Source organism: Pimephales promelas, chromosome 12, assembly GCF_988280905.1.
Source record: "Pimephales promelas chromosome 12, fPimPro1.hap1.1, whole genome shotgun sequence".
In the NCBI taxonomy this organism is placed as follows: Eukaryota; Metazoa; Chordata; class Actinopteri; order Cypriniformes; family Leuciscidae; genus Pimephales; species Pimephales promelas.
Genome location: NC_142780.1, coordinates 7,823,675 through 7,836,379, shown reverse-complemented (window position 1 = coordinate 7,836,379; position 12,705 = coordinate 7,823,675). Strand labels below are relative to the sequence as shown.

The 12,705-nt window shown below is 39.1% G+C and overlaps 1 protein-coding gene across 1 annotated transcript in view; it reads left to right on the top strand.

The window, feature by feature from the left end:
* The window catches only part of LOC148976928 (uncharacterized), a 189,449-nt gene that overhangs the window by 91,058 nt on the left and 85,686 nt on the right, over positions 1 to 12,705 (top strand). Inside the window, exon 3 of the mRNA XM_089117456.1 lies at positions 8,077 to 8,232. Within this exon, the coding sequence (XP_088973582.1) occupies positions 8,133 to 8,232 (100 nt within the window). The 5' untranslated portion in view covers positions 8,077 to 8,132. The remainder of the gene's footprint in view (positions 1 to 8,076; positions 8,233 to 12,705) is intronic.

Genomic DNA, 12,705 nt, shown 5'->3' with positions numbered 1-12,705 from the left:
GGAGGACGAACCTGATCCATATACACTGGATACTGAGCCCTCCTTCGGGAACAACCGGCTTACGAATCCACATTTGAATTCATTTAAGTTTTGGAATGATTCGTCATTAAAATGATGAGAACACAAGGTTCGGGCTATACTGTTGTGGTATCGTTGCAAATATGAACTCTAACCACTGATTCTTCACATGCTCGTCACCTAGGCAATGAAAACAAGTGGCTGAACTATCTTTGCAATGTAGAACACAGCGTCTTTCCGACATGACGCTATTCAGCTGAAGTTTTTGAATGTGTTCTATATTAGCCTTCAAGTTTACACTCTCGTCTGCGCGCGCAGTTGTTGGGAGCGGCCACTGAGCTAATGTTTTGTATCTACGTCACGACGAAACTGCTAATGACTCGTTTCAAAAACAATTCATTTCATAGACTCAGAGTCGACTCTCACTTTTGAAAGACAATAACTTTATATACGGTGCACTTTCAGATATAAATCTTTGCATGATGTTTTCATTCCCTTAGAGCTATATTCCACACTACATGAACAGTCATTTTCAAAAATCCATGATAGGTGCTCTTTAAAGCAGGTGTAGCTGTGTATATTATATGCATGTTTAACATACAGGTACAGCCATAAAAAAGTATGCTCACATTAAAAAAAAAAAACAAAAAAAACATACTGTAAGTAAGATGTATTTCCTTATGCATCTCTGGAGACTCCAGGTGGAGATCCTCTGGTTTGGATTCACTCCAGCTCCTTTGTGTCCTGTCCGTGAAGGACACATGATCCAGAGAGTTTGCTAAGGTTTCACTGTTTTTACGTTTGACCCTGTTTGTGTTCTTGTGTTCTTCAGGTGTGTGTATAATGCTAGTAACATCATGTTCTCTGAACAATAATAAAACCTTTAGAAGGTCAGACTAATGATTGTACAAATAATGTTTTAAAATGAAAAGCAAGTTTTTGTGTTTTTGAGTTAGGACGACATTCTTTAGGAAGATTTACCAGGAAAGCCAACCTGGCTTCTCCTTGAGTCTTTCACATTGATTGTTCTTCTATGAGGTTGAAGAGGTGAGCACTTCAAAGAGAGCTGGCCATTTTAGACATTTAAAAATCTAGTAAGTGCACGATTAAAACAGCATGCAAACACCTCAAGGGACTGTCCATACCCTCCCAGAGCTCTGTGTGATAACATCAGCAAACAGGCCCATATTACTTGCAGGCTCATAAAGTCGAACCGCCACTCCCTACTGGTTTGCCAGGGCCTAATTGTAATGTAATAACCCTCTTCGCTGTCTGACCTTGCTGTGGAAACCTCCTGGGTCTACAGCTCAGGGCTAGACTCTTCAACAGGCTTGGGGTGGACTCAAGTCTTGGGAACGTTTTGCAACTCTGAAGTTTTAATAGCTCATATGGGTGTTTTAAATGCCTTGTTTAGAGCTGTAGATTGCTGGGTGTTGTCTTGTGATTCTGAGGGTAGGCAGATATGAGCAAGGGTGGATGAGGCCGCGAGAAAAGACTGACAAGTACATTTAGTCATTCTGCAGACACTTTCATCCCAAGTGTCTTACAAATGAGGAACATCTCTAGCAGTTTATCACACAAGATCAACAACACTCAAGTTTAAAGTGAAAGCTGGGGGAGTAGAAGCTACAGCAGAAGTGAAAGTGCAGAAAAGGATAGCAGAGAGGATAGGCGGTAATCTGTAGAAAGTGAAACATGAACAACCCCTGTGATGCAGAGCTGCTATTTGTGTTTGGGTGTTGCTGTCTTGGTTTTATTTATGTGCAAGAGTGACACATCTCACTTATCTTCCCAGCATGCCTTGCTGACTTAGAAGTCTTATTGATTTGAAGTATTATTGATTTGACTGCACTGTCACTATTGGATGAGACCTGGACTGAACAGGATGATGACATCAGTGTTTTCCACAGAGCTGCTTATAGCTGAATTGAACTCATTCCGTAATTTATGAACTTTAGTTCTTGAGCCAAACTGAATCAAAACTACTGACTTCAACTGAATAATGACTCTATTGACTTTAAGAGTTGATTTACAGCAGAATTCTGTTTGCATAATTGAAAAAAAGCACAATGAGTATATACTGTACTCAGATGGGTGACAAATGAAAGGGGAAACCAACATAACATGTCTTAGTATGGGGTTGGGCCACCACAATTTAAGTCGCTGATGCTCTACTGGAGGCATGGACCACCATTCTTCCAAAATATATTCCCTCATTTGGTGTTTGATGATAGTGGTGCAGAGTCCAAAATCTCCCATAGGTGTCTTTGATAAATTGTAAATGATCTTGAAATTGTGCTCAGCTGAATGGTTTGACATCTCCGCCTTTTAAATGCCACATAATTGATTTCATTAACATATAAAAGAGCACCCGTCAGCGTCCAAATTCTTTACTTGAATGGCGGGCAGCAATAATTGCTTATATTTCCAAATACATGCAGTTCCCCGACTCTCTGCCACAAGGAAAAGTGCGTACATCAGCTTGGACCCTGACATGGCGCTAAGCACTTTTCACGTCAAAGACCGTTTTTATAAATATGAACGTTGGCCTGGGTTTTAGTGTATGCGCACACTCTACTTCAAATCTCTGCATTCAAACGTTTTATAAATGAGGCCCCTGATGATTGCAAAGGAAATCATAAGATTGAATTAATTTTCGTAATTATAAAACTATTGATTGACCCCCCCTATTTCTACAACACATAGCCTACAAAGTCTATGAAAGCCTATGACTATGAATAGCTGTAGATTGAGATGGGGCAGTGTTTTTGAACTGACTCATGACTGTACAACATGATTAAATGCTGTTTACATAAAGCTTGACTTTTAAGGAACAATACATGGAGTAGGTGTCTTTGTACAATGATGAGGTCAGTCCTACAAGCACTATACGTCCCGCAACCGTTATTGAGGTCTAAAGCTATTTATTTCATTCACTCTGGTTCATTCTGAGGACATGTAACAAAAAACCTCTCTCTCTGTTTGACAGGCTCACAAATAAGTTAACCTGTTTAGCGCTCCATGACTATGGAATCATAAAGTTTTGTATCATGTACTGTAGATATAACCCTACTTCCTCAAATCAACGCAGCATTATTTTTATAAGGCTTCATTCAATAGAAATTGTTTCAAAGCAGCTTCACAAAAATAAACAGGAAAGTAACATAAATAATGATGGAAACTGATTGTTCAACTCAGTTCAGTTCAGTGACATGACTAAATTAAATTCATTACGTAACAACTTTAATATAGCTATAAGCAGCTCTACTGAAGACAACAGTGTCGTTATTCAGCTCGAGTCAGTTTACTGTCGATTCAATTTAGTTCAATAAAGGTATCAATGTTGCAAACTTCATCAGTTTTGATTTTTTTGTACTCCGCTATAAAGAAGAAAACAATAGAGTCATTATTCAGCTCAACTCAGTTCAAGTTTGTTTCTCATCTAATGGTGTCAGGATATTAAGTGTCTCCATGAAGCAAGCCAAATGTGACTCCATCAGTTGAAAGAAAGGGAGAAACCAGGCTCAGTTGCCCTCTGGCCTTATTGAACGAACAGGTGTGAGATTATTCGCGATACGTCACACAGGCATTAGATAGTCTGTCCAGCAGGCTGAAACATGAAGATAGAGCTGCCGTTGAGCCAGTAACGGCAAGTCCTCGAGTCCTGACATGCAGATTCTAACCCACTTATTTCTAGACGATGTTCTTATTTTTAAAGATCACACACATTATTTACATAATTGCCCGTTTCCAGCAGGGCAGACGCCACACATTCTTTGGTCACTCTGATTCATGTTACTGAGCCATTTGCTAACCCTCAGAGACCGCTGTCTCTGCACTACTATTGTTTGCATGACTGCTCTCAGAATAACAATGTTATTGCCATTAAAGAACTGCTCCTGTAGGGTAACCACAGGGGAGATTAAGCGAAAGAGTTAAACGATTGGATAATTAGCATAATACCAATGGGATCGACAATGGTCCGCACCTAGGTGACGACCTCTGACCTCCCTTTTCAGGAACCAAACGGTAGCCAACCGGGTGGTGGCTGAGCCTTTGCCGTAGCTAGCAGGAAAGGACAGGATGGTGTTTGCCGATAGCATTTTATAGAGGGTCCGCATCTTTCTAGTTAAATCCGGAGTAGGGCTAGCGGTTGAGACATCATGGCCCTCTCATGCAGTTAGCGTGTGTCGCTCTGCCCAGCTCCTTCATCAGCCGTGACATCTACTTTCATTCACGTCTCGCCATGCATACTGGGTTTATAGGTGCAGAGCTGTACACAAATCACACAAGTTAAAAAGGTAAGGCCGCTAATGCAAATGAGTTCGCAATTACTGTGCTCTATGTAATGTGGCTTTAATTTGATAATTATCATAGATGTATTTCTAAAGAAATAGCCTGGTGAAATATGACTCTTGTCTGGACAATGTCAGATTTGTTCAATCTCAGATTTGTTCAACATGAGACGTTGAATCACACACGGACGTGCACACACACACACACACACACACACACACACAGAGAGAGAGAACAAGTGTGTGTGCGTGTGTAATTGAAGAGAGTTGTTGTTACTTGTATCTTTGCTTTAATGGTTGCATGAATCTGTTCCACTCCTGTTCTGATGTTTTGCTGTCATATCTTCACAAGCAGACCATCATTTTCTCAAAGACTTCACAAAAGTGATGTAGAATGGAATACTTCTGTCATTGGCATATTTTAGGATACACATTCAGCATGCATGTCACTGTGGTTTTGTTTCAGGGATGAGAGACCCAAAAGTCCTTATATTAAAAGTTCTAGATCAAACATGTTATTTCCTTACGGATTACTAACAAACTAAACATATCAAACATCTAAACTTCCATAAATCAAATGTGCATTCTTTTTTGGGTCTCAGAGACTCCAGGTAAAAGTATAAACACATATTCAATCCAATAGAAATGTCCGGCACAAAATTTCTGTCCAATTTTCACAGGCAAATTTGTCTGTTCAGATAAATTCAATAAATAAATAAATAAATAAATAAATAAATAAATAAATAAAAACAGCAGGATTGAATGAAAATGCAGTTTCACTCATTTAGGTGTTGTTTATATATATATATATATATATATATATATATGTGTGTGTGTGTGTGTGTGTGTGTTTTAAAGGGTTACTTCACCCAAAAATGAAAATTCTGTCAGTATTTACTCACGCTCAGGTTGTTCCAACCCTGTAAGACCTTCGTTCATCTTCGAAACACAAATTAAGATATTTTTGATGAAATCTGAGCTGGATCACTCCTCCATACTACTCCATAGGCTTCTTGAGGAATTGAAACTTGCTGGCCTCGAAAAGTTATTAAAGACATCGTTAAAATAGTCCAAGTGACTACAGTGGCTCAATCTTAAGTTTATCAAACAATGAGAACACTTTTTATGCGCAAAAAAACTAACAAAAACAACGACTTTATTTCAACTATTCATTTACTTCTCTCTCTGCCTCGAGTCAAGTTACTAGTTGATCTGTTGTTGTACGTCACACGCATCACACACATGACCGGCGTCCGCCAATAGTGAGCCTACGTCTGACGTAGCTCTACGCTATCACACTGCATTAACTGCCCATAGAGAAGGAAGTGAATAGTTGAAATAAAGACGTTATTTTGTTTGTTTTTGTGCACAAAAAGTATTCTCATCGCTTGATAAAGTTAAGATTGAGCCACTGAAGTCATTTGGAGTATTTTAACGATGTCTGAACTTTCTCAAGTTTCTCTGAAAGTTTCTCAAGAAGCTAGAAGCTAGAAGCAAGAAGCTCAAGAAGCTAATGGACTAGTATGGAGGAGTGATCCAGCTCTCAGATTTCATCAAAAATATCTTCATTTGTGTTCCGGAGATGAACGAAGGTCTTGGGTTGGAACAACATGATGGTGAGTAAAAACTGACAGGATTTTCATTTTTTGGTGAACTAACCCTTTAAAAGGGAAATTAGATGCTTATTTTTCATTTGTATTACTTTTATATACACATCTTTAGGTCTCTAGGGAGCCCAAACAGAGGGCAGTCATTCGGATTTGACATGAAATGCTGATTTGCCTCATGCTGTCTCATTGAGGCTGTTGATTTCACCCCATCATTTGTGTTGTTGATTATTTAGTCATCTATATATATATATAGCAAGAGCATTACATCTAGCATTCACTAGCCTACAATACAGATTATTTCAAGCAGCCTTACAGTGGTTTATTTTGTTGTAATTTATTTATTTATTTCATTTATACGTACAGTATATAGGCGCTCTAGATAAAACAGTGATGTCATGTTCCAAATGTCATTCATGCACAAACTATTCATTGAGCACTAGCACAAGCCGAACAAGCATCCGAACACTTCCGAACAAGCCGCAGTTGTTGTTAAATACAATGTCATAAACGACTGTTGTGTTAATCTAAACATTCCCCTACCACTCATCGTCTGTGAAGAGGAGAGAACTCCGTCCCATCAGTCCTCACTTCATACTCATGCACAGGCACTTTGTTTTGGGCACGGTTGGGAATGGGGCATTTTTACTGCTGGATAAATAAAACAGCACTGCACAACAGTCATGTGCTCATAGTCTCCTAATCAGGAATTAAATAGATACATTTTAAGTCTTTAAAACAAAGAAAAGAAGACGTATAGGACTGCATATTCATGCAGTATTAGCATGTAAAAAAAAAAATCTGAATATAATTGAAGCTTGTGTGACTTACTGTAAAATGCACACATCAACCCGGTCACTTTATTTAGTGTTCATATAAACACTACGGCCGGACTGATCAATCAGAATTAATTCATTCCTGTTAAAACAAAAGGTGTGTATGTAACCACTGGCTGAGAGTGTGCAGACCACAGAGTTCCTGAGTGACCATGTTACAGGATTCATTCCTGTTTATCTGAGGAAATGCATCCATTCCTCTGGGAACTGGCTTTGTCTCTGTGTTGTCCTCTTTATTATATGAGAGATGTTCTTCCTTCACATCAGACAGCAACACATTTGCAGATGTTGAGTTCAAAGTTTGAGATCATACTCCTTTTACTGTCTAATGCATCTTGCTCCACTTTTTTGTTGTGAAGGAAGTGTCTGTTCGTTTACAGTGTGCAGAACTTTTGTTATTAGCATTCTGATATTACTAACACACGCCAGCCACACTCTCACCCGTATATGCATATAAACACACACACAAACTGAAACACAATAGACAGATCGACATGAGGGACCCTGAATCCTGCACCCCACTGCCTCTTGCTGAATCAGCTCAAGCAAAAGTAGGTCACCAACACACGCATATCATCAAGAGCGCTGGAAGAAATAAACAGCTAAATCAGATGTGAATTTGGTTCAAATTTGATTAAAGCGGAGGAAACATGTGCCCCGGGATCCCTCCACACAACAGAAATGATCAAATCCAGCTCACATCGCTAATGACTGCACATTAACATGGCAGAGGTCTGGTGTGAGTGATTGTGCATTTTCATAAACAGCTGCAGAAGCTTCTCATGACCTCTGACCCCTACCGTTCACATAAAACAGTGTTATGTGGAGTTCATGATCATACATGTGATTCATGTATGTTAATATGCTAGGCTGATTTAATAGGTCTGCAGTGGGTGAATTTGAAATGAAGTCTTTTCAAGGCATTTTTCTAATGCTCATTCGCTCTGTGTATGCTAATACCAGTTAATAACAGCTAATTGCTGCCAGTTGATGATTTAATCCCCTTTTCATATATTAAATGTGCGACCTCCCCCCCCAAAAAAACACAACAAGGCAGAAAAAAAAGCAACAAACGAAACTAAAAGTAAAATAAATGATTTACTGATAAAGCAGGCCTGAAACCCATTTGTTGGAGCTCATCACACGAGGTGTGTGCCTATGAATAATAAATGCTCGGTTGACTTGTGTCTGTGGACTAGACGGCAGCTCATGAATTATGGATTGTTATTCTTGGCTAAGCATTCAAACGGGACGCAATGATGGCAAAGTGGCACTAACAGCACATTTCTGTTTACATTTTTCTCTCTCTCTCTTTCTCAGTGTTTGATCTGCGCAACTCGTCACTCTTTCTCTTGAGGAGGATTCATTAGCCGCATATGCCCATGGCGTTAGTCAACGGACTCCTACATCAGCTCCTTGATGGCCAGGAATTGCTGAAATTCGACGGAAGAGGAGTCAAGGATGATGTAAGAGATGGTTAGTGATGATGTGTCACACTGTTATCACATGAGCAATGTAAATTATTTATCACAAGAATCTTACATTTAAATAACAAAAAAAAAAAAAATAGGTGCTGGTGCTCTTTGACTCAGTTATGTCACTTCTGCATTGTTGTTTATCTCTGTTGGATCTGCAGTTTTACTTACAATCTAAACCAGTGGAGATTTGAAAAGACACACGTTACATAAAGTGTAGGCAGTTAGAGAGTCAAACAGAAAGAGGCTGTGGTTGTGTTCTCCACCCTTTGACATTGGGCCATCGAGCCATAACTCCCTGAATCTCTCTTCCAGAACAGGGAGTGTCTACATCTGATCTCATCACAGTTTGTGGCTGCAATTAAAGGCAGCTAATCTGAGCTCAGTGAACATGTGCTGAGGACGTGACAGACGCTCAGAGTCGTACACTGTGCAGTAGTTGGCGCCACAGTGTTAGGTTATGGGTGGTTGCCAGGGCGTTGCTATGGTGTTCCGAGTGGCTTCTAGAGTGTTCTGATTCTCTGTGATATCAGGTCCCTTCTTCCAATAGGATTTTTGCAGCTGTTTTCTGGTTCAAAATGTGTGTCTGATCACTTATTAATAGCAGCAAACTCTCCTCAACAACATGAATCATTTTAGGAATCATTCATTTCTGAAGCACAGACACTGCAGGATGATGCACACACTTAGTTTGAGCAGTAATAAGTGATGCTTCCCTGATTAAACACCTCCAAATTTCATCGTAAGTCTAATAAATTACATTCATTAGATGGAAGTTACATGCACATTCCTGTTCTTTTGAATTTGTCACATTTCCCTGTCAGTCTTGTTTTGAGAAATGTAACAGAAACTGGATTGAAATTTCTGACCTATTGAAAGTGCGGGCTCGGCAAGTGGCGCACAGTTTGTCATTTGTGTTTGAGGCCAACGCAGTTCTTTTGTGGTAAATGTGGCCAATCAGACACAAGGAGAGTTAAACATTGGTATCAGCAGTGAGCAAACCAGAGCTAAAATTGAAATTTTGATTTGTGCTATAACTAATTTAAAAATAAAACTTCCCTGCATAGAAAGAAAGAAAGAAAGAGACATCCAATCACAATTAACCTCCCCCAACACCCTCAAGTGTTCATCCACCGCAATTTAGTCCGATTTACATAAAAGGAGGAAGTAAATCTCGTGTAAGAAGTGTGTTTGGTTAACATGTACAGTATCAGTAGCAGGCAGCCATGTTACTCCTCTTCCACCCATTTAGATGTAGGTGTAAGACAGAAATAATATATTCACGTCCATAGAGAGAAGAAGAAGAAGAAGAAAAAAAAAACTTGTCATATGGGCAATTTGAGGCGCCTGAAAGCATGAAGGAAATTACTCTGGATTGGATGGATATTTTTTGTGTTATGATAATGTCCACATAATTTATTCTGGTGAATTGGCTTTTCTTTAAAGCCGTCTGACAGACAGACTCAAGGACGCCCGTCATTCCTGTTTGATTCTCATGGTAAAAAACGACTTGCTAAAAGGAATCGTTTTTGAAATGCCGTCTAAACACAACTAGCGATTAATGAAGTTGGAGGAAGAAAGAATAGGCACATTTTGGGTTTTGGGAGTGCTCTTGCAGTCAGTCAGGACTCTCCTGCACCCTTCCCACCGCCCTCCTGTGCGATTGGAGGCTGTGTGAGCAGAATACTGATGAGCTTGTTTTTTGGGGGATTAATTTCCATTCAGAGACAGGGAGCGGTCCCCCCTCTCAGCACTGCGGTGGGCGTCCGCCTTCTTCTGCAGTCCTTGTTCCCCTCCAGTGTTATTGCACTGCAGAGTTGTCTTATTTACTGACGTAATTGCATCCATTGATGTGAAAAGACATATAAATTCATGCCTAAAAGTTAACAGTGTAAAATGAAAATGAAGTTCCAGAGTAACGGCCCAGATTTAGTATTCATGTAGATCTGCTGTAACGGTTTTTGATATTGTGTCGTTCACATACTAGTGAAATTCTTAAAAATCCTTCATTGGATTGATTGAATTCTTTATTTCACAGAACACTATAGCAGTGGCCGAAGCTTTATTGAGTGCAATATTGGATTCAGTACAGATTGATTTAGAAGAATCGAAAATAGATTATGAATTGAATTAGAGGACTGACAGGCCCTCAGTGCCGTTCTCCGCATTGATTTGCAGAGTCACCAGTTTGAAGAAAAAGCAAGTGCATTATTTTTGTTACCCTTGAGAAATAAACAAACACATGCGCCTATGTAAACAGATATTTGTTTTATTCTATAAAACATCCGAGCTAAGACTCACTGTTGACTGAAACCGGAGCACATACATTCTCACATCTATGTATATTAAGATAAAAGCTTTTGCTGTTCACAAAAAACGACACTATTGCTAGCTTTTAATGTAATGGCCAACACATTTCCAGCGAGAGCAGTGCCGTCATGCGTGTCCACATTACACGTTTCTATTGCAGTGTGATCGTAGGAACCAGCGTGTATATTTTTCCATATAAATCAGCAGTATAAATGTTTATTATTATTGCGCTATTCCATTTCCACTTTCAATTATTCTATAGAAAGTGCTCTGGCACAAACCATCAGGCTATGGTGAACATCTCCTTGTGACGGAATAGATTTTCTTTTTTTATAGCCTCCAATATCTTGAAAAACTGTATGTAGTCAGGATGCAAGATGCTATTTGGATTCCAAATATTTTATGAGAGAGAGAGAGAGAGAGAGAGAGAGAGAGAGAGAGAGAGAGAGAGAGAGAGAGAGAGAGAGAGAGAGAGAGATTTAAATTCCTGAAAAAAAATGTGACTGGCTTTCACCTGCTGTCACCTTCCATGCCTTGACAACAGCAGACGTGCAATTAGACGCTCATGGAAGACATCCCAATTTACAGATTCAAAATCCCTGGATTTCTCTTTTTCTTTCATATCTGATTAAAAACAGCCCCCTATAGTTAAGACTTCAGAGCTCCTTAAGTTTTAGCTAGAGATGTTTGTTTTCATGAATGTGATTTGAGATTGTGTTTATATATATATATATATATATATATATATATATATATATATATAACATTTTATAAGGTTATGAAAGTGTAAAATGAACAGTGTTACTAGGGCCACGAATTGTACATCGAATTGAACACAAGGAAGTTGTATACAGAGAAAATCAAGGCCGAGCAGAACAAATGGCACGAATTCGGCTTCAATAGTGTGTTTTGGGTGGTCCTTATCACCAGAACCAGACCAATCAGGATCTCTGCTGGCTTGAGTGCAGGCCAGACCTTTATCCTGTAACACACACACTAAAAATCACAACAACAAAACACTTCAAAAAAGACATAAGACGTAACAACAGAATAAACACTAAACATGCTGCTGAATGTGACCTGTTTTTATCACAGCTCAGATGCACTAAACATTTGTTGTTTTAAATTTTTCATGCCTGAGTACAAACTTGTTTTGTGAATTAATTATATTACATTCAATATTAAAAGCTTAATCATACAAGCACTCTAAATTTTTTAATTCTAAATTCTGATTCTGAAACCAAATGGATCACATTTGAAATATCAGTAGTACACACACAAGTCAAGTATATTTTTATAGCGCTTTTTTACAATACACACACACACACACACACACACACGCACACACACACACACACACACACACACACACACACACATATATATATATATATAAATTGAGATATAGATATATAAATTGTCATGGCTGACACTTTAAAAGGAAAACTAAAATCTGATTATCCATCCAAAGTTCTTCATTAAAAAGCAGTTTAGTCTAAATTCTGAAATGTGACATTCACAAGTGAGTTTGTAATGACATATAATCTTGACTGACGCTCCTCTCTCAAATGAGTTCAGACAAGAGATGCTGCTGCCATGTTCTGTATTTTTCAGTGACCATTTCACCGTTCAGTACTGCATGTATTGCAGGGACGTGGTGACATTTCATGCGATGAAGGGGCTTCTCATGCAGTTAGTCTTTAGCCTGTAATCTGTGAGTGCTCGGTTTCAGCACTGCTGCATATGGCAAACAAAGCCTCTCTTTCAGATTCACAGGCCTGACCAGGAGCTGTGTACAGATCACTCTCCTCTTCCTCAGACTGCTGCAAACACTGGAGTCACTGTGTGCAAATTACAGCACAAAGACCACATTACAGCACTGTCACATTCTGCAGAATTAAGGCACCAGTGTGACAGATGAAACAGCTGAACTCTGGGGCAGATGATGGGTGGTTGGCTGTCTGGAAGAATTCATATTTTTATGAGAAACAGCTGAGCTACTTTACATGTAACTCCTTGGATCAGAAGTGGGAGTGAGGTCACCCTGGCCTTGTCCCTGGTTACTTTTGAGGCCTGTTACAAATATGACATAAAAAATACATATGTATGCACGACTATTCATTAAAAGGTTGCGATCTCGATTCAAACATGCAATCTTATATCT